Source organism: Hippoglossus hippoglossus, chromosome 11 (assembly GCF_009819705.1).
Source record: "Hippoglossus hippoglossus isolate fHipHip1 chromosome 11, fHipHip1.pri, whole genome shotgun sequence".
In the NCBI taxonomy this organism is placed as follows: domain Eukaryota; kingdom Metazoa; phylum Chordata; class Actinopteri; order Pleuronectiformes; family Pleuronectidae; genus Hippoglossus; species Hippoglossus hippoglossus.
Window position 1 is genome coordinate 5,445,855 of NC_047161.1, and position 17,780 is coordinate 5,463,634.

Consider the following 17,780-nt stretch of genomic DNA (forward strand, 5'->3'; position numbering starts at 1 on the left):
GCTTGTTTGTGTAAATACAGGTTCGTGAGGTCCAATCAAGAGCTGGATTGTACCTGTAAGTGTGTAATGTTGCGGTCTATGTTCATTGCTGACGTTTCACAGTTTTCGGAAACATATTTGTAGTCTGAAGGACAGCCCTCATCATCCACTGCATTCACACAGGGAATCGGTACGTTCTCGTAGCCCTGGGCAACATCGCTGGGACAAAAGAAAACAGGAGTTCAATTAGAAAATATCAGAGAAACAAGAAGAGGAAACAAATCTGGTTACATAGGACGATGCCATTATTGAAAACACAACACAGCCTACCTGCAGATGATTCTTTCAGTCCGGAGCATGCGATTGGTTATTCCCCGCCGCAGCTTCCTGTTGATCTGGAGTGCGACCCACACTGGTGTATCGACCCGTGCGAGGGTGAGAGGAGTGTCTCCTTCCCTGTTCATGACGTCGATATCTGCACCTCTGGAGAGGAACAACCTGCAGAAACAAACAAACATTACCGTATTAGTTTGGCACTGAAGTGAGCGTAAAAATAATTAAAACTGCGACATTAATTAGTTGTACAGCTTGTGATTGACATCGACTCACGTGACACATTCTAAGTATCCCTCTCTGGCGGCGATGTGGAGCGGCGTGTCTCCGTGCATGTTAACCGACGCGAGGGAACAACCAGCGTTCAACACCAGCTCCGCGATGTCCACGTTCCCCGCGTACGCCGCCCAGTGGAGACAGACGTTCAGCTCCTGGAGGGAAAGCGGGGACTGTTTAAAGTAATAACCTGAAATATTTTCATACAACTACATTAATTTTGTCTCCATTACTACAAGACAACAGGGACACCCTTGCAGTCTACATAGCTTTAGGATTTTCGCTGGTTAGTGTATATTAGCAGGCATGCTCATATTAGTCTACTAGGCCCAGTGTGGACTATCATATTACCTTATCATTGATGGTGACGTCAGCTCCTCTGTTGAGCAGCACTTTGATCACATCAACATGTTTGTGCTCTGCAGCCCAAATGATCGGCGTCCACCCACCGCTATCCTGAAAACCACAAAGAAGAAATCTAGATTAGGCAACGCTTGCCTCTCATCAGTCGGTGTGATCTGCCTACGATAATCATTTTTCCTTTACCTGTGCATTCACATCAACCTGCCCTGTCTCCAGCAGCATGCTGACCATTTCTAGGTTGCCCTGTTTGGCTGCGTGGTGGAGGCCGGTGTATCCATCCTCCTCCTGATGAATTAATGACGTAAACAAAAGACTGAAACGTCTCTGCAAGTTCACACTCATGTTGTTTTATTCCCTGTGCACTAAACAGACACTCACAACGTGATAGACGCAGGCACTGTTCTGGACCAGGTAGCGAGCCACTTCAATGTGATTATTGATGATCGCTTCCACAAGAGGAGTCCTCAGGTCTTTGTCCTGGGCATCGACCTGAGCTCCAGCCTGTCAGGACAAAATTAAAAGTCATTTTCAATCCAAGACTGGAGATATTGTGATGGTCACACAAAATAAGAATCTCACCCTGGACTCTTAAGAAAGTGTTTTTCAATAAACCAAATAAATGTTGTTTGCAGCCTCATGACAAAAATAATGACGGCTAATAATATGAAAGAATTTCTGACAACTCTTATGATAGACAGAAGTTCTCACCTGCACCAGCATGTAGCAGACTTCCAGCAGACCTCTTTGAGCAGCAGCGTGTAGAGCAGAGCGTCTGTTCTGAGAGTCAGGCTGGTACGTTGGATCTATACCCTCCACTGACACACACGCAAACACACGTCACAAAAACTGTCTTTGATACATTCAGTTGTGTCGAAGGAGATGAAAAGTACAGGTCATAAACCAGCACTCACTCAGCATCAGAAGAACTCTCTGCACCTCTCCTTGCTTGGCAGCGGGGTAGAGCTGGCGAGGGTGGAACCGAAGTTTCTTCCTCCTGGCGAATCAAAAGCAACAACATTTTTATTTTTACTTGAAATAGTCGGATCTCCTCCCTTTGATCCAAACATGTCCTTCAGTTGGAAGAGCTAAAGCAAACAGCAGAAATATTTGGTTGGACTAGTCTGATGTTAAATCCCTTAAACTACTGTGGCTGAAAAGTGTAAAAATCTGAACTCCTACCTCTCTGTGTCCTGTGTTAGGATGGCCTTCTGCAGCGCCGCCCTGCTGGGCCCAGGTGGAAGTGCACTGGGGCTGATGGGTTTCCCATTTGGCATACAGAGAGAAGGCCCCACGCTGTCCACTCCCTCCTCTGCTGGGGGGACGGTGGCCACGGTGGCTGCAGAGGCTACAGGCTGTGGAGGCTGCTGCTGCTCCACTGCCAGCGTTACCAAACCATTGCTACGCATACGAGCACTAGAGGAGGCAACGAATGAGGGTGAAGTTTAGCTAATTAAAATGTATACAGCTTAATGGAGTCAATAATTCTCTCATGAGTCACTGAATCCTACCTGACAGGTCTTTCTGGCATTTTCCCGTCCTTCATCCCCCCTGTGGAGGCTGTGAGGGAGGGTGCCAAGGGGACAGACGGCGGCAGAGACGGGGTGGTGGTGGACGAGGCCAACATGGTGACGACGGTGGTTGCAGAGGAAGTGGACGAGCTGAAGGAGGGGATGGTGATCTCCTGGGCTTCTGAGGCGTCTTCACCGCAGTGGGGACAGAAGAGCATACCGCCACCGTTTGTCCTGCTGCGCCCGCCACTCAGCACCGTCACACAACCCCGGTGGAAACGGTGAGCGATACGCTGATCCGGGCAGCACTCGAGAAACGTACCCTGGAGGAGGGAAAGATTTGGGATTTGAAGGTGGGATATTGAGGAGAATGAAGTAGGATAGATGAGACAATGACAGAAGGATAGATACACGGCGCTGAGTATTTTTGATAATGACAGCAGGTGGTTTTAACTCTCACCGCTATGCAGAAGTATCCACAGCCAGGACAGCAGTGGTGTTTGACCATGTGTGAACGATGAACGTCACAAAGCACCATGAGGGGCACTCGACTGGATGGACGCATGGTCTCCCCTTTAATAGTGTGACTGGTACAAGCCCTCAGCTGACAAACGGAGAACAAGAGAGAAAATATTACACAGTTGGACATTGGAAATAAAAGGAATCACACAGAGTTTGAGACTAAACCTTTCAGGGATGAAGAACACTGAAAGGTTAACCACTCCCAGCTCTCCTGCAGCAATGGAAGTAAATTAAGCTTTGAAGCTTGATATTACTTACAACCCCTCTGTCTGCACAAAGGCAGTGTTGGAACAAACTGTGATACTCGACCCTCTGATGTATTATTAGGAGAATAGTTTACTGCAGTAATCAGTAATGTATATCTCCATCAGAATGGTGAAAGTAGCAAAGGTGGACAGACTGGTTCATCCTACAGCAAAATAATAACCCTAACCCAAGAACAAGACAGTGGCTTCAAATGATGGAGGAGCAGCACAATCTCCAGAGTTAAGCCTCATTGAGCTGGTTTGGAATAACCTGGGCACAGAGTGAAAGCACAGTAACCTGCAAGGGCAACAGGAAAGAACGCACAAAACATGTTGAGCTGTTTTGCAATGCAAACCTAAATCTTCACCATTTGATTACCTTAAACAACCATCAATACACACGATGTATGTGATGTTTCCTAATTCAGAAGGCTACATACAAAGTAGATACAAATACACAAGAGGACAAACCTCTCCGTTGATGCTCTCCGTGGCCCTGCACTGTCTGCTGACTCGATGGCTGGTGCTGTCGACGCGGGGAGCCTCCATCCTGCAGCTGCACAGAGGAAGCTCCTCCAGCCGCTCTGTGTCTCCTGCATCGCTGCCGTCTGCAGAGGGAGCAGGACAGTTACATCTCTCATGGAATTACTTTGTGGTCTTAGGGCAGCTGCTGATTTAAGACTGAATGAGATAAACAAATGCCTTTTTTTTTATTTGATCAACTTTAAATTGTATTCCTTTAAACCAACAATCAAAGCTTAACTCCAGGTCGCTGTTACAAATCAGAAGGAAAAGCAGCAAATCTGCACATTTGAGAAGCTGAAATCAAAGTTTTTGGCTTTTTTTTCCTGAAAGAAACTGAAACAATATACAATTTGCTAAGTTAGAGATTCATCTTCTGTTGATCAAGTAATCATTCAAGTTCTAAAATCGCCCTAATTCAACTAAATAGAAATGTCCTATCAACCCTCTTTTCATTGTCCTTTTCTTTTACACTATATCATTAACGTACCGTGATGAGGGGAGAGAGTCAGACTGTCGGCAGCAGCGATGTCCAGAGCACCCAAGGGAACCTCTGTGTACTCTGCAGCCCTTCCTGCACCTCCCACTGTCTCCACCACGTCCACATCAGCACTGTTTCTCTCTTTGTCCTTGTCCGACCGTGGCCAAGAAGACTCCTCGCTCTCATTTCTTCTCCGGAGAGCTCTCTGTGTTTCAGACTCTGAACTCTGCAAGGGAAGACGTCTGTGTGTGAATATATGCATGTGATATGTATTTTTAAACAAGTGTGAGATGATAAAGTTATGGGCTAGTAGAAAGGTAATTGAGAGTGACATCTACAGGGGTAAACAGTGCGTGATGTGTAAAAAAAAAACAAAGTAACAGATAACTAAGTAATTATTATGGTAGTAAGAAAGATAGAATCACTCACATGATCTGACAAGTTCACTGACCCCTCTATGTCTGTAGTATGCTGCCTTTCTTCTCCCCCAACATCTTCAAACTATAAAATAAACAAATCTAATAATGAGTATTACTTTTTTAAATACAAAATAATGCTAAACAACAGGCACGTTTGTTGATAATGTGTTATCTGTTTTAAGGGACAATAGGTAAATTAAGTTTCACACCTTTTCTGAATCTCGTATGGACGGGCTGGAAATCTGCATCTTCTTGGCTGCTTCCTCCTCGGACTTCTCCACGCTGCCGTTGCTCTTCACCGGTGTACTCTTGGCAATGGACTCTACCTTTTTAAGGAATGTTGTTTCCTCCTAGGTTAAAGGAATAAGAACATATACCAGCAAAAGACGACATTAACAACCGAAAACATATCTTATAGAGTGTAAGTTATACACCTGCAAAAACATCCTCTTACCACAGCTTGAGTGTTTTCAGGAATGTTCTCAGACTTCTCAGCGGTGCTCTCCGATAAATGATCCAGTTTTCTCCTTTTTGCAGTGACTGGAAACACGACAAAGCACCATGAACCATGACAGTGTGAGTTTAAATACAAACAAGGTTCTCTGACTCGTTTTAATTCACAGCAATGGGGTTATTTTACACGGGGAGATATTAGTTTATATGAATATTTTAAAACTACTGACCTATTTCAGAGTCAGAGGGAAGGCAGGTAGAGGATCCCGAAGGTGTAACAGATGCAGCAGGTGTTTCACCATGACTTATCTGTGGAATAAAAATAATAATCGACTCAAAAGTTAATGAAAAAGTTCCAAGAAAAACCTGAACCACTGCCTTACTGTGCGTTCTGTCAATGGCTGTAGGATTTTCTAAAAACAACAAACCTTCAAGAGTTTTACTCGGTTCAAGAATCAAGACATTGGGGTGATGCAAGGTCAGATGTTGGCAAAAAGAAAAATCTAAACAGATGACCAAATATAATCATACCCAGTCCAATGGAAATGCTAGCTCGTTGCTGGAGATGAAAGAGGCTAACCTGTACTGGTGGTGGCCTGTTCATGGTCTTGCGGGCTCGGTGGATCTTGGTTGGGGCAGGGGAGACGGAGGGAGACGAGGAGGCTGTGGCAGAGGAGGAAGAGGAGGAGGAGGAGGAAGAGGAGGAAGAGGAGGGAGCAGGTGGCAGGACGGATTTACTGCTACCAGGTCCAGAAACGCTCATCTTTGCTCGGCCAGGGGACAGCGCTGATGACGTAGAGGGAGAGGAGGACAACACAGAGGAGGACGTTGAAGGAAGAGACTTTGCTGCATGGCCTGAAGAATGGAGGTAAAAATAGCTGATGAGATTAGATCAGGTGACTCAGAGAGCCACAGTTTCTGCAACATCAATAAAACGCTAAATGGGAAGTCTCACCAGCAGCAGGTTTGTTCAGGGAGGCGTCCTTACTCGACGGTTGCGATGACATCGTCGACAACATACCACCCATGTGCTCTGTCCTCTTTGTGACAGCAGCTGTGGTGGAGGCTGCATTATCTGTGAAACATTTAAAGTTCTCCATGACTTTTGAAAACCAGCACAGACATGGACCAAAAACAAAAGTAGCAATATAATTATTTTAATCTGTTTACATGAAATGCACATATTGTAAACATTTAGTATTAACCCTTGTGCATGAGATGTTGACGTACCTTCCTTGACTTGACTTGGTCCAGCTAACGACTCTGCTGGCGTTTCCGAGTCCTTTCCTTCAGGAGGCTCCTGGTGGAGACGCAACAGGAAAACATGTCAGGAAATATGCATCAATTTTATCTGATAGTATATAGACAGCTGAATATTTATATTTATATATATAATAAATTATACGTACTGTAATGTACTGCAGTTCAAGTTCAAGCAAACAAGAATGTGAGACAGTTTAGCTAGGGCTAGGCTATAAAACTAAATAAACAATTATCTCAATAGCAATATAACACTGGTTTTATATATAAAGATACAATCCTTATGCAATGTGCAACCCCTTTGAGGAGGTATAACTTCAGATATATAAAATGTTTTTGCTGTTTATCATGCGTTTGTCATTCTCTGCTCATAAAGCAGAGTTTAAAAACTCAACCTTCATTCAGGAAAGAAATGAAAAGTGACAGTTATTGTGATAGTTGTCAAAATAGAGACGGATATAAAAAGTTGTATCTTGATATCATTTTAGGCCATAATATCGTTCAGCCTTTAATAGAGCTGCTGTCGGAGATGTTTAATGTTTTCAGTGCAAAACACAAACTTCAGAACTGTGATTTACTTTATTTTTAAGAAGTACATGCAACTCATAGGAAACCTATACAATATATAACAAACACCAAACATCATGTTGAGCTAAAATCTCTGTTATAGCTAATTTACTGTTTTCTCACTGGCTTGTCAAGGAGAAATACACAATTCAACAACAACAAACCAGATTAACATGACACCTAATGCGTGACACTCCTGTTCGGTGTCTCTTATTCAACCTCAAACCCATCTGATTATCCACTCATGCAATTAACAAGTATTTCATAAAGCAGATTTTTCTGCTGGATGCTGAAAACCAAATTGGCTCATAAATCACAATGAACGCACATTAAATAAAAATCCCTTTAACGGATTCACTACTGATCAATGCAACACAAGATGGCGGAGGAGCAGTGTACGTAAACCTCAGAAGAATCGCGACAAACAAGCGAAGACACCAACTACGAGGAGAAAACAATTTTAAAACTGCTAGATGCTAATGCGGCTAGCTGGTGTTAGCACAGCTAGCAACAAAGAGCTCTCCCAGGCGACAAACGAGGGTGTTTCTAGGATGTCGCGCCGCGCGGGTTAGCTAGCGGGGCTCGCGCTACGTGCGCCGCTGCTTCGCGAAGTGTCGGAACGCGGCGCGGGGTCGTTAACGCGCAGTTGCGTGTTGCGGGGAGGGTTTTCTACCTTTGTCGTTGTCTCGGATGCCGACATGTTTCCCGACGAGCGTTCACGACGTAAATAACGTGCCCGCGTCACCGTTCGAAAAAGCCCCGCCTCCCCACTCCCCCTCCGTCAGCTCCTTGCTTCCGGGGTTTGTTGCCGTACACACACACACACACACACACACGCTGATCGGAAGTCAGCGAGCGGGGCCAGCGGTTTGCAGACGATCCAGGGCGGGGGGGCCGGGGTGCCTCCTCGGAAACAGACCCGGAGTCAGTTGAGCGTCGGCGAGGGGGGGCCCGTGGGGTTTTTTTTGTTGTCACGGGACGATGCGCCACAAAGAGGCCAAAAAAAAGTAAACACACGGCGAGGTGGGAGAAGCTAGTGGCGACAGGGATGCTTTATCCCAAGCTTTAACGACCGCCCCCCCCGGAGACAGAAAGACAGGCTCGTCCCTTTGGAAGACATCTAACGAAAAGACAGGGAGGACGGTGGGTCAGTTGCCAGCTAACTAGCTTCAGACAAGTGGGTTAGCTAGGCCACAAGGAGAAGGGTCGTCTGTGTCACGATGGATTTCAGATTCTCACATTCATCACTATCTGCTAAAGAGCCTCGTGTTATTAGTATTATTATTATTATGGACGCCATTTGTGTTGAAACACGTTTGTTGTTAGCAGACGTAAGCTAACTTTTAAAAGCGAGGTACAGTGAGGCTACAGTTATTATCCTTCCACCTATTATGACTTAGTGATGCCTGTTATTTCAAATCCCCCCCTTGTGGGACTAAGAAAGGTTTATCTTATTTTGTTGTGGATACCATCTAATATCTGGATTACAATTTAAGACTTCACATGTGTCCAGTCTTCCTCTCATAGTTGCAAAACTGGTGATTCTTAACCTAGAGTAATGGCTGGTTCTTGTGATTACCCAATTCCAATTGGCCAACAACTGATTTCTCTTCTGAAACTTTTTCTTTCCAGGCATTTGAGAAACAATAGACAGAGTTGTTGTTTGTTTGTTGCTGTTGTTAAACTGGTGTTGTTTTCTTAACCCAGAGTAATGGCTTGTTCTTGCGTTTTTTGTATTTAATGATAAGTATTACTCATGTTTTTTCCTCACAGGGCTACAGCTCATTATGGCCAGTCTAGATTATATAGATATAAATCACAATGATTGAATACCCAAATTGTTTCTGATTAGTTTATATCCTTTCTCTCTTTTTACGAGGGTTACAGATGTAACTTATTCAAATTGGCCAACAACTAGTTTCTCCTTTTTTTTCCCGGGCGTTTGAGAAACAATAGACAGTGTTGTTTGTTGCTGTTACATCAGTTTGACCTCATTCCGCTAATATATACCCAGGCACTTGTTGGATCTTGATTGTGACTCTTTGTGGTTTTTTCAAGTTGCAAAACCGGATGAGATCTTCAGATTGAGCAACTGCTTAGTAATGAACCTGGTGCAGAGCTGGTTTGGATTTGGTTCAAAGTTTTTAGGAACCTGTTTGCTTTTCCAGTCATTACTTAACTGTTTATGTTTCTGTCCGGGAATCAGTTCTGTGGCTTTAAAAACACAAATAACTGATTTTGAGTTGAGGCTCCGAACCGGCCCTGGAACTGCCTTGATGTAAAAGGGGTTTATTGTGTGTAAGTTCTGCTTCAGTGCAATCTTGAGTTCATGTGAGGCCAGACAGAAGGCAGACAGGAACTAACTTCAATCAGATAACTGTGTGTTTAAGAACAGGCGACCATGCTGCATCTACAATTGAGCACACTGTTAGTTTTTTAATCTTATCCTTTTTGTCACAAATCCCCATTTCTCCCCAGGAAAGATGGAGACGCTTTGTTTCCGGTTGCCGGGTCACGGGGACAAGACCCTGAAGCACATGAATTCCCTGAGGTTCCGCCAGCAATTCTGTGACATCACCATTGTGGCTAGCAACAACCAGACCTTCAAGGGACATAAGGTGGTGCTTGCTGCCTGCTCGCCTTTCTTGAGGGACCAGTTCCTCCTCAACCCGTCCCCGAGGCTTCAGGTCAGCAGATATGTCAAGCACTTACCGTCAAAGCTGTCATAATTGTGTCTCTCTTCAACATTCAGACGCTTATGTGTTTCTGTTTCGTTTTTTTTCTCCAGTTGTCAATGCTGTATAGCGCTCGGGTTGTGTGTGATCTGCTCCAATCCTGCTACACTGGCACACTGCAGTTTAACCCAGAGGAGATCGTCAACTACCTGACGGCTGCCAGCTATCTGCAGATGGAGCATATTGTGGAGCACTGCCGAGGAGCTCTGAAGAAGTACATCCAGTTAAAGAACCCCAGTCCACCAAGGGTCAGTAACCCAAGACGGTCGCAGTATCTACAGTAGTTGTACAGTGCCGAGAATTTTTTTTCCCGCCGGCTTAGCATGGAAATAAATGTTTGCTCAAGTTGTACATAAGTAGTTACTCACCAATCTTTTTAAAAATTGTGTATATACACTCTCATAGCTTTCAGTGATGCCGATATGCTGTTGTTGGTTTTGAGCAGTCTTGACATGCTTTCCCATTCCATCCTCTAGGTGACTGCAGAGGAGAGTCTGTCTCAACCAGTGATCGTCAGTGGCAGCATTTATACTATGGCATCACCCCCCACCAGCCGACCCTCCCCTGTGGACCCACACAGTCCAGCAGGACGATCGGTGGAGGACAACAGCGGTGACATGTCCACTCAGGGCAGCAGTCAACACCACGATGACAGTCCTGTTCTGGATGACCCATGTATTAGGGTATGTGAGAAAGAAAAACTGAATTTGGTTGGTACTTTATCTCACCTTTCAGAGAAGTGAATATTTAGTTCTGTGTTCTGTGTTATGTTCCTTTAAGCAGCTTCTGGCTGGTGATTGTAATGAGTCAGTCTGTCCGAGCACCACTCGAATCCGCAGTTGCTTGTTCATCAAAAAATTGGGTTAATCATTTTTTTAATCTATTAATCTTTGGAAGTAATTCATCTTTAAAAAGTGCAAACATTTGCTGTTTCAACATATTGTTGATGAAATATCTTTGGTTTTGGAATGTCGGTCTGACAGAACAAGCGACTTGAAGATGCCACCACGTGCTCTGTTTTTAGATGTTTTACAGACTTGACTCTTCAACTCTGTTCCAGGTTAATGCATCAGACGAGGAGGAAGAGACCAGACCAGGGGACTTTGATGTGTTTAGAGTGTATATCTCCGAAGAGGAGCAGATGAACAGAAACAGGGAGGAGGAGACGGGAGCTCCCTCTGATGGACCTCAAGATGCTTGTTTCCCAGAGACAGATGGTGTTGTGATCGGAGGAGAAGGCAGTGAATACGACTTGGATCAAACCAAAGTGGATCTCAGCGCTGGGGGCCTTTCAATGGAGGGTCTCCGTGCTTTCAGACGCAGACTGTCCGACCCTAAAATTGGACGGGGCAGAGGGGGTGGCAGGGGGAGGGGTTTAAAGAGGAGAAAGTGGGCGTCATCTCAAGAGAAAAGACCTCTGGGCATGGCTCACCAACAGGATCTGTGGTACCTGGCAACAGCTGGACTCGAAGGGGGTGTTGGGCTGGACTACAACCAGGAAGGGCTGAAGACAGGAAGTTACTTACCAGTCGACTTCCCACAGTTAGACTTCAGTGAGGGCGACACTCAGGGAGAAAAAGTTTCACCACTGGCAGGCAGCAGTTTGAACCAGTATTCTCTGGAGGAGTCGAGCAGTGGCGCTGGTGAGGGGAGTTCAGGGTTGACGAATGAAGGAGGGGATGAGTCCGTCGCAGTTGTGGGGTCCACGTCAAGCGTATCAGGGCCTGTAATATGTGAGCACTGCGGCATGACTTTCCCCTCCGCTCACTCTCTAGCGGTCCACTCCCGCTCCACGCACCTGCTGTACGTCTGCCCCTGCTGCGGCAAACACTTCCACCACTCTGCCAACTTCACCCGGCACATGGCCGTGCACCGGGGCGCCGGCAAAACCCACCAGTGCCCCCTGTGTTATAAGACTTTCACTCAAAAATCCACACTCATAGATCACATGAACCTCCACAGTGGCGAGCGCCCACACCACTGCGCCTACTGCCACGCCCGCTTCGCTCACAAGCCCGCTTTGCGGCGCCACCTGAAGGAGCAACACGGAAAAACCACCGGGCAAAACTCCCTGTATGAGCAGGAGGAGATTGAGAGGGCGAGAGGGGCGGCTGGAAGAATACGAGAGGAGGAACAAGAATGTCTGGTGACTGAACAAGTGTCATAGGCCAAATTTTTAAACACAGTAAATTGTCTCAACTAAAGTGCTGTCCAGTGGAGAAATCACTGACTTTGAGGCCTTTTAAAATCACAGACTGTGAAAATGAAAGACCCCATCACATGAAATGTTTATAGTGATGGACGTGGGTTTACACCGAGCCAAGCAATCGTTTCCACAGCAGGCTCGTCATTGTAGGAACAGTACAGGTGGTATGACAGTAGTAGCGGCTCTGAGTCAACATGAACTGTAGAGGGACCCTGAAACTGAAAAGAGAAATGGAATCCAGCCGCTCTCAGTTTCATTAGACTGTGCTTTTCCTACTGTGACGTGGCATAGTGTGCCCACTCATTTTACTGTTTGTAAGAATAGATAAATTCAGAATATGATCTTAAACTTGAATCTCAGTTGAACATTAGTGTTAGTGAACAACAGTGGTATTACCGACCACAGTTAGAGGAGTGTAAATACATGAATTCACATGTCTCTTCTCCGTTAGATGTTTCCTGACATGGCCCAGTGCACATCAAAGCAGCTACACAGCCACAGTCCTCCCACACGTGTTTCCACTTAAAGATGCTTGATTAGACGTCTTATCAAAACTGTGACTGTTGTCGACAGACTTTGTCGTTTGTGCCTGAGGGGGGGCAGGACGGTTAACACCACCATCGTTATTTCTACACGGATTACAGTGCATCGTGTAGTTTCTACCGGATTATTTGAAAACACTACTGTTAAATACACAAAGACCTTTTATAAATCAAAGTGTCTGGTTTCAAAAAATGTCTTTCTTCCTCTGTAGCACAGCACTATCCAGGAAGTAAATTTTTAAAACTGCAACGACGATATTTGAAAATTGGTCTCAGGCTCATCCATTATTTTCTGTACATACGTCTGTTAGATCTTCTCTGTTGTCCAAGGCTCCTTAGAAACCTGATGGAATCATCCAGACCAGGAGATATCACTCAACATACATTAAAAGTTTGTGTTACACTGAATACACCACTCGTATAACCGTGTCAAACAGTATTACATGTACTTTACTTAGATGATGTTGGAAGAAGTATTCAGATCCTTTACTTATGTAAAAATACACAGTCACAAGCAGAAAACAGCACAGAAGGAGCAGATCTGGCTATTCCATGAATGATGGTTTCATTTGGAGTATATAGTAGGTTTTATAGATTTTAGTCTGCTAAGCACAGGACCATATATCTGTCAGTTAAAGCCATATATACGTGCCTGCTCCCCCTCATGGCAGTTTACACTCTGATATTCACATGTCAAAAGGAACATATCAGTCTAATCTTCTGTGGTTATTTGTTTTTTTCAGTAGTGGCCCTGACAACTTAAAAAGCTAAATGTTTGCTTTGGGACATAACTCGTTAGATGGTAAATGTCTCATATTGTGCCTGTTTCCATCAAAAACCTTGAAAACACTGTATTGTTTTTTGTTTTCTTAGTAACTGTTGACAGCCACAAGATCTGCATACAGTCAATCAGACTGAGCCCAACACTTGTTTTAAACTTGCCTTAAAAAAAGAAAATCACTGGGACGAACTGTGCGGTTTTTATTTTTATTGTGTATTTACAAACATAACCTGTAGTAATCTGAAGCTCTTTACTACACTTAACACTGTACTCTACCATGCTGCCTATGGTTATTGTAATTTACAGTAGCCGTGAATATCTGGACGCTTGTTTGTGTATTAGAGGTTTTGAAAACAATGTATTAGGAATTGATGTTGGATATATTTCCCACTTTGGCTGTGTCTTTTTGATAATGAATGGAATTCTCATTCAGGGTAACAGTGTATGGATACTATTTATTATGCTCCATATCAATATCTTGGGTTTTAAGAGCAAAGCTGTCACAAACCGCATCACATACAGATCATGTGAAATACACTTGTCTATTATCCAACAGGCTACAGAAGATTTGTATTTACCCGACAACTAGCACCATAAACAACTCAGAAACAGTTCGTTAAAACAAACGTGCCAAAATACAAAAACAAATCTTTTCTTCTTCTTCATCAGAGGAAATCCTCACTGTACACGACTTGGTTCCTCTTGTCCCTGTAGGAGCCTTTAGTGCTGTTCTGCACAGCTGTGAAAGGAGAGAGACGGTGGTGAAGGTTAGTCCACGCTGTGCAGTCTGATCGATGTCTAAACAAACAATAACAGTGCGGCGCTTACCCAGCGAAGCCCACACTGATTTGCCGGTGGCAGCGTCCAGCATGGGCTGCTTCCTGGCGATGCTGACTTTGATGTGAACGTCTCCCACCGTGCTGCCGTTCAACTGTGAGACGAAAACAGGGAGGTTGATTTCATATACAGTCGAGATGAGCTGAGCTTCCTCAAAACTACAGTAAAACTAAATAAATATGACTATAAATGGACGTCATGATTGCTTAATTAAATTAAAAAAATTACTTGGGCATGAAAGTTCATTCTAAACTGGGAATGTTGAAAAAAATACTTTTTGTGTAAAGTGATTTAATAATATTAATGTGAATATAAATTTAGTGTCCTGGGGATTTAATGTATAATTACTAATTACTCACTTTAATTTTAACATAATATATAACTTATAATATATAATGTACATATTATAAAAGGTAAGTTAATGTAACAGATTGAGAACCTAAAAATATCTGCTCATTTAAGTACTGTACTGTACTGAGCTATGTCTGTAGGTTTTATGACATGAAATGAGGTTATATTGAAATGCTTAATACAGTATCTCACTTTTATATATTTATTTCCACTCTGTTTCATTTTTTTTTTAAAGTCAGCTGTCTCACTGCTCTGAATCTGTCTGAACTTTGACAAATCCTTTTTTTTGGTTGTTGCTTTGTTTTAGAAAATTAAACATTGTTTATAGAGGGAGGAGATATGTGTAATTGTCAGTTTCTTCTCATATTGAATGGGTGAGAACAAACCTCTGCTACAGCCTGGTCTGCAGACTCCATCTTCTCAAATGTGATAAATGCACAACTAGAAACAGAAAGAGAGAAGAACATTGTCTTATATAATCACACTGTGGATTGCTGTATTGTTATATATACTATAAACATCATTATCATCATCAGAACAGCAGATAGAATGATAGATGACCTGTGTGTGCACACAGCTTTGTTTAATGGGTTCATACTTGCGTGGGTTGTCCATGGAGAGGTCGATGATGTTTCCGTGTTGAGAGAAGGCAGAGCGCAGGCTGTCCTCGACGAGCCCAGAGCCGTAAACATACACCGTGTTCCCCTTTCGCACTCCTCTCCGCTCTGGGTACGAGTCTGACCCTGAGGGTGAACACATGGGAGGCAGAGAGAAATCATGCATGTGCCCTGGCACGCCTTTGACATCCACCACACTACACCCACGTTATGAGTAGAGATATCTGCAAAATTGTTTACTCACGTCTAAATGGTCCATCTCTCTCTCTCTCCCGGTCCCTATCTCGCTCTCGATCCCTGTCTCTGCTTCTGTCTCTTTCTCGTTCCCGATCTCTGTCCCTGTCTCCATCTCTGTCTCCATCTCTGTCTCCATCCCTCTCCCTCTCCCTCTCCTTGTCCCTCTCCCTATCCCTATCCCTCTCCCTCTCCTTGTCCCTCTCCCTATCCCTCTCCCTCTCCTTGTCCCTCTCCCTCGCCCTCTCCTTGTCCCTGTCCTGGTCTAAGACTTTGTCTTTTTCTTCTTCTTTTTCTTTGTCTATGTCTATCTCTTTCTCTTTGTCCTTCTCTTTGTCCTTCTCTTTGTCTTTGTCTTTCTCTTTCGTTTTCTCTTTCTCTTTGTCTTTGTCTTTGTCTCGCTCTCTGTCCGGTTCTCTTTCGCGGTCGCGGTCACGCTCTCTCTCTCTGTCTCTCTCTCTGTCTCTGTCTCTATCTCTGTCTCTGTCTCTATCTCTGTCCACATCGCGGCTGGCTGAACTGCCGCCTCCCTCTTCTTCCTCCCGGTATCGGTCTTTTGAACTGACAAAGCTGCAGGGGCATATGGAGAAATTATGTTACACTCAAAGAGACTCACTGTCAGTATAATGAACTGGTCCTTTTTTTATTAATCGTGGGTTCTGCACATTACCTCTCGTACAGAGATTTCCTGTGGGATCTCTTCCCAGCCTAGAGCAAGCACAAATAAGATAACATTAATAAGCTGTACCTTTGGTTTTCTGCTCAAGTGCAACATACAGCTGTACAGACTTTTCCTCAACCCTTACAGTCATTTTCTGATCATGTTATATCATCTTAAATTTACACTTTACCTCAGGTTGCTCTTCATCCGCAGAGAAACTCCTCTGGAATGGTAAGAAAGCTGGAACTTGGCCTTTCTCAGGGTCCTGTGCCAGATAAAATAAAAAATGTAATTAACAGCCAAAACAAAGCAAGGAAAAATATTTAACATCCAAACAATTTTTTTGCTTTTGAACCACATTCTACCTTGAGTTTAATCTCCAGCATTCGAGAGCGTTTAAAGCCCGAGTTCTTGTTCTCTGATTTGATGGCGCTGATGGCTCCCGACTTGATGAGCATCTTTGCTTGTTCTGTCGCTGTTGCAGTATCAACGACGGGCTGGTCTGACAATGCTGTGATGAAGAAAGGAGTGAAAGAAATCAGTCAGCAAGATGTTCTGTACATGCCATGTTAATAAATGTTTACCACACCTTGTTTGTGAGTAGAATGAAGCGGTTTAAAGAGCAATTAATAACAAACATAGTGTTAAATGATTGTAATCATGACACATCTAGACAAAAGGTCAGTCTCAACAAGTATATATGTTGTATAAAAGGTTGTATAAAGGTAGGTTATGTTTAGTTTGTGTTGAGTCAAGTGAAGTCGAATGAACTTACTTCGTTTCAAGCCACTCTGGTTCGTCTGGTTGGTGGAACTTTGCTTCTTCAAGGCGAGCAGCGCCTTTTTCTTAAGAGACAACAAAACAGCCACAAATTAAAAAATGAAACAGCTACAGATGAAAAAACAAGTAATATACACTAATAATAATAATACACAAAGTATTTCTAAATTTAGCAGCAAAGTTCCTCACTGGTACCGCATGTCCCATGGCCCGTACCCTAATCGCTGTTCTCACTGGTTTTAAAATCAAAAGTTTGCTTCTCACAATTACATCTCCACTGACGTCTTTTGAGACACATCTACTGTCTCCAACCATTTATTATTGGTCATAAAGACATGACTGTCCACACTCCAGCATGGAATTAATAGGGCATAGAAAAAAATAAAAGAATGTCATAAAATAATATGAATCCATTATGATTTCATTTTTTCCCCCCTGTAATTCTACTGTAGCCATCAATGAAAGAATCCCACAGTTCAACGTCTCTGAAAAACACTTTCATTCAATGAAAACTAAGTTTGACATTTTACTTGTATCTAAGCTTCTTACCTTTTTCTTCAGTCTAGCATATTTCTTTTGCAGGGCCTCTTCTTCCTCCGTCAGGGAACTCGGAAACGCCACCATGATGCGACCCGCTACAGCACAGAACACCGCATCAACAACTGGAAACCACTACTTTGTATTTCCAACTTAAACAAACACCAGTAGAGCTTCTTTTATTTACTTTCAGTAGGCTGCTAGCCCAGATAAGCTAACTAGCTAGCTAGCCAAACCTGGGTTTGCTACCGAGAGGAAACCAAAGGGACCCGACCACACACATAGTAAAACACCAGCTTGTCAGAATAAGACAATATGTCATGTTTAAAATCATTTAATTAAGTAGTTATAAGCATTTATTCAATTCACTTACCAAACGCTGCTGTGCGGCGACAACACCGACGCGTGAATTTGACGTCACAGCTACTGACTACCATCGACTTATTTTCCCCCCCTTTTACAATCACACAGAAAACGACATCGATTTTTAGTACAACAGTTTATTACACATTTTAAACATAATTCCCCCAAAATCTAAAAAAAAACATTTGAAAAGTTTATTTATTAATGT

At 43.6% G+C, this 17,780-nt stretch overlaps 3 protein-coding genes across 10 annotated transcripts in view; 1 reads left to right on the forward strand and 2 right to left on the reverse strand.

The window, feature by feature from the left end:
* ehmt2 (euchromatic histone-lysine N-methyltransferase 2) overlaps positions 1–7,748 on the reverse strand; it is a 9,981-nt gene extending 2,233 nt beyond the window's left edge. The window contains exons 1-21 of one of the 6 annotated variants that reach the window (XM_034599116.1): positions 7,602–7,675; positions 6,332–6,401; positions 6,057–6,176; positions 5,682–5,956; positions 5,332–5,410; positions 5,103–5,188; positions 4,858–4,998; positions 4,659–4,730; positions 4,239–4,458; positions 3,698–3,834; positions 2,920–3,063; positions 2,460–2,782; positions 2,131–2,364; positions 1,863–1,945; positions 1,660–1,766; positions 1,330–1,452; positions 1,135–1,236; positions 940–1,044; positions 589–743; positions 310–477; positions 54–198 (exon numbers count right to left, since the gene is read on the reverse strand). In XM_034599116.1, coding sequence (XP_034455007.1) covers positions 54–198; positions 310–477; positions 589–743; positions 940–1,044; positions 1,135–1,236; positions 1,330–1,452; positions 1,660–1,766; positions 1,863–1,945; positions 2,131–2,364; positions 2,460–2,782; positions 2,920–3,063; positions 3,698–3,834; positions 4,239–4,458; positions 4,659–4,730; positions 4,858–4,998; positions 5,103–5,188; positions 5,332–5,410; positions 5,682–5,956; positions 6,057–6,176; positions 6,332–6,401; positions 7,602–7,628 — 2,916 coding nt within the window. In that variant the 5' untranslated portion in view covers positions 7,629–7,675. Of the gene's footprint in view, positions 1–53; positions 199–309; positions 478–588; positions 762–939; positions 1,045–1,134; positions 1,237–1,329; positions 1,453–1,659; positions 1,767–1,862; positions 1,946–2,130; positions 2,365–2,459; positions 2,783–2,919; positions 3,064–3,697; positions 3,835–4,238; positions 4,459–4,658; positions 4,731–4,857; positions 4,999–5,102; positions 5,189–5,331; positions 5,411–5,681; positions 5,957–6,056; positions 6,177–6,331; positions 6,402–7,601 lie in introns of all 6 variants that reach the window. The other 5 variants (XM_034599113.1, XM_034599117.1, XM_034599115.1 and 2 more) reach the window with 5 other exon arrangements.
* Positions 1–12,591, forward strand: part of LOC117770085 (zinc finger and BTB domain-containing protein 12-like) — a 24,363-nt gene extending 11,772 nt beyond the window's left edge. Inside the window, exons 2-7 of one of the 3 annotated variants that reach the window (XM_034599136.1) lie at positions 5,812–5,821; positions 7,992–8,071; positions 9,407–9,615; positions 9,717–9,911; positions 10,140–10,346; positions 10,724–12,591. In XM_034599136.1, the coding sequence (XP_034455027.1) occupies positions 9,412–9,615; positions 9,717–9,911; positions 10,140–10,346; positions 10,724–11,830 (1,713 nt within the window). In that variant the 5' untranslated portion in view covers positions 5,812–5,821; positions 7,992–8,071; positions 9,407–9,411 and the 3' untranslated portion in view covers positions 11,831–12,591. Of the gene's footprint in view, positions 1–5,811; positions 5,822–7,761; positions 8,076–9,394; positions 9,616–9,716; positions 9,912–10,139; positions 10,347–10,723 lie in introns of those variants that run through there. The other 2 variants (XM_034599137.1, XM_034599135.1) reach the window with 2 other exon arrangements.
* Positions 12,592–13,156: 565 nt separating this feature from the next.
* nelfe (negative elongation factor complex member E) lies at positions 13,157–17,650 on the reverse strand. Its single transcript, XM_034599166.1, has 12 exons — positions 17,583–17,650; positions 17,222–17,307; positions 16,668–16,737; positions 16,258–16,403; positions 16,083–16,157; positions 15,902–15,939; positions 15,656–15,801; positions 15,242–15,358; positions 14,979–15,123; positions 14,767–14,821; positions 14,021–14,123; positions 13,157–13,931 (listed from the first exon to the last, which is right to left on the reverse strand). Exons 1-12 carry the CDS (start codon positions 17,644–17,646, stop codon positions 13,858–13,860), a joined length of 1,119 nt encoding a protein of 372 aa, XP_034455057.1. The 5' UTR covers positions 17,647–17,650; the 3' UTR covers positions 13,157–13,857.
* Between the last annotated feature and the right edge of the window lie 130 nt (positions 17,651–17,780).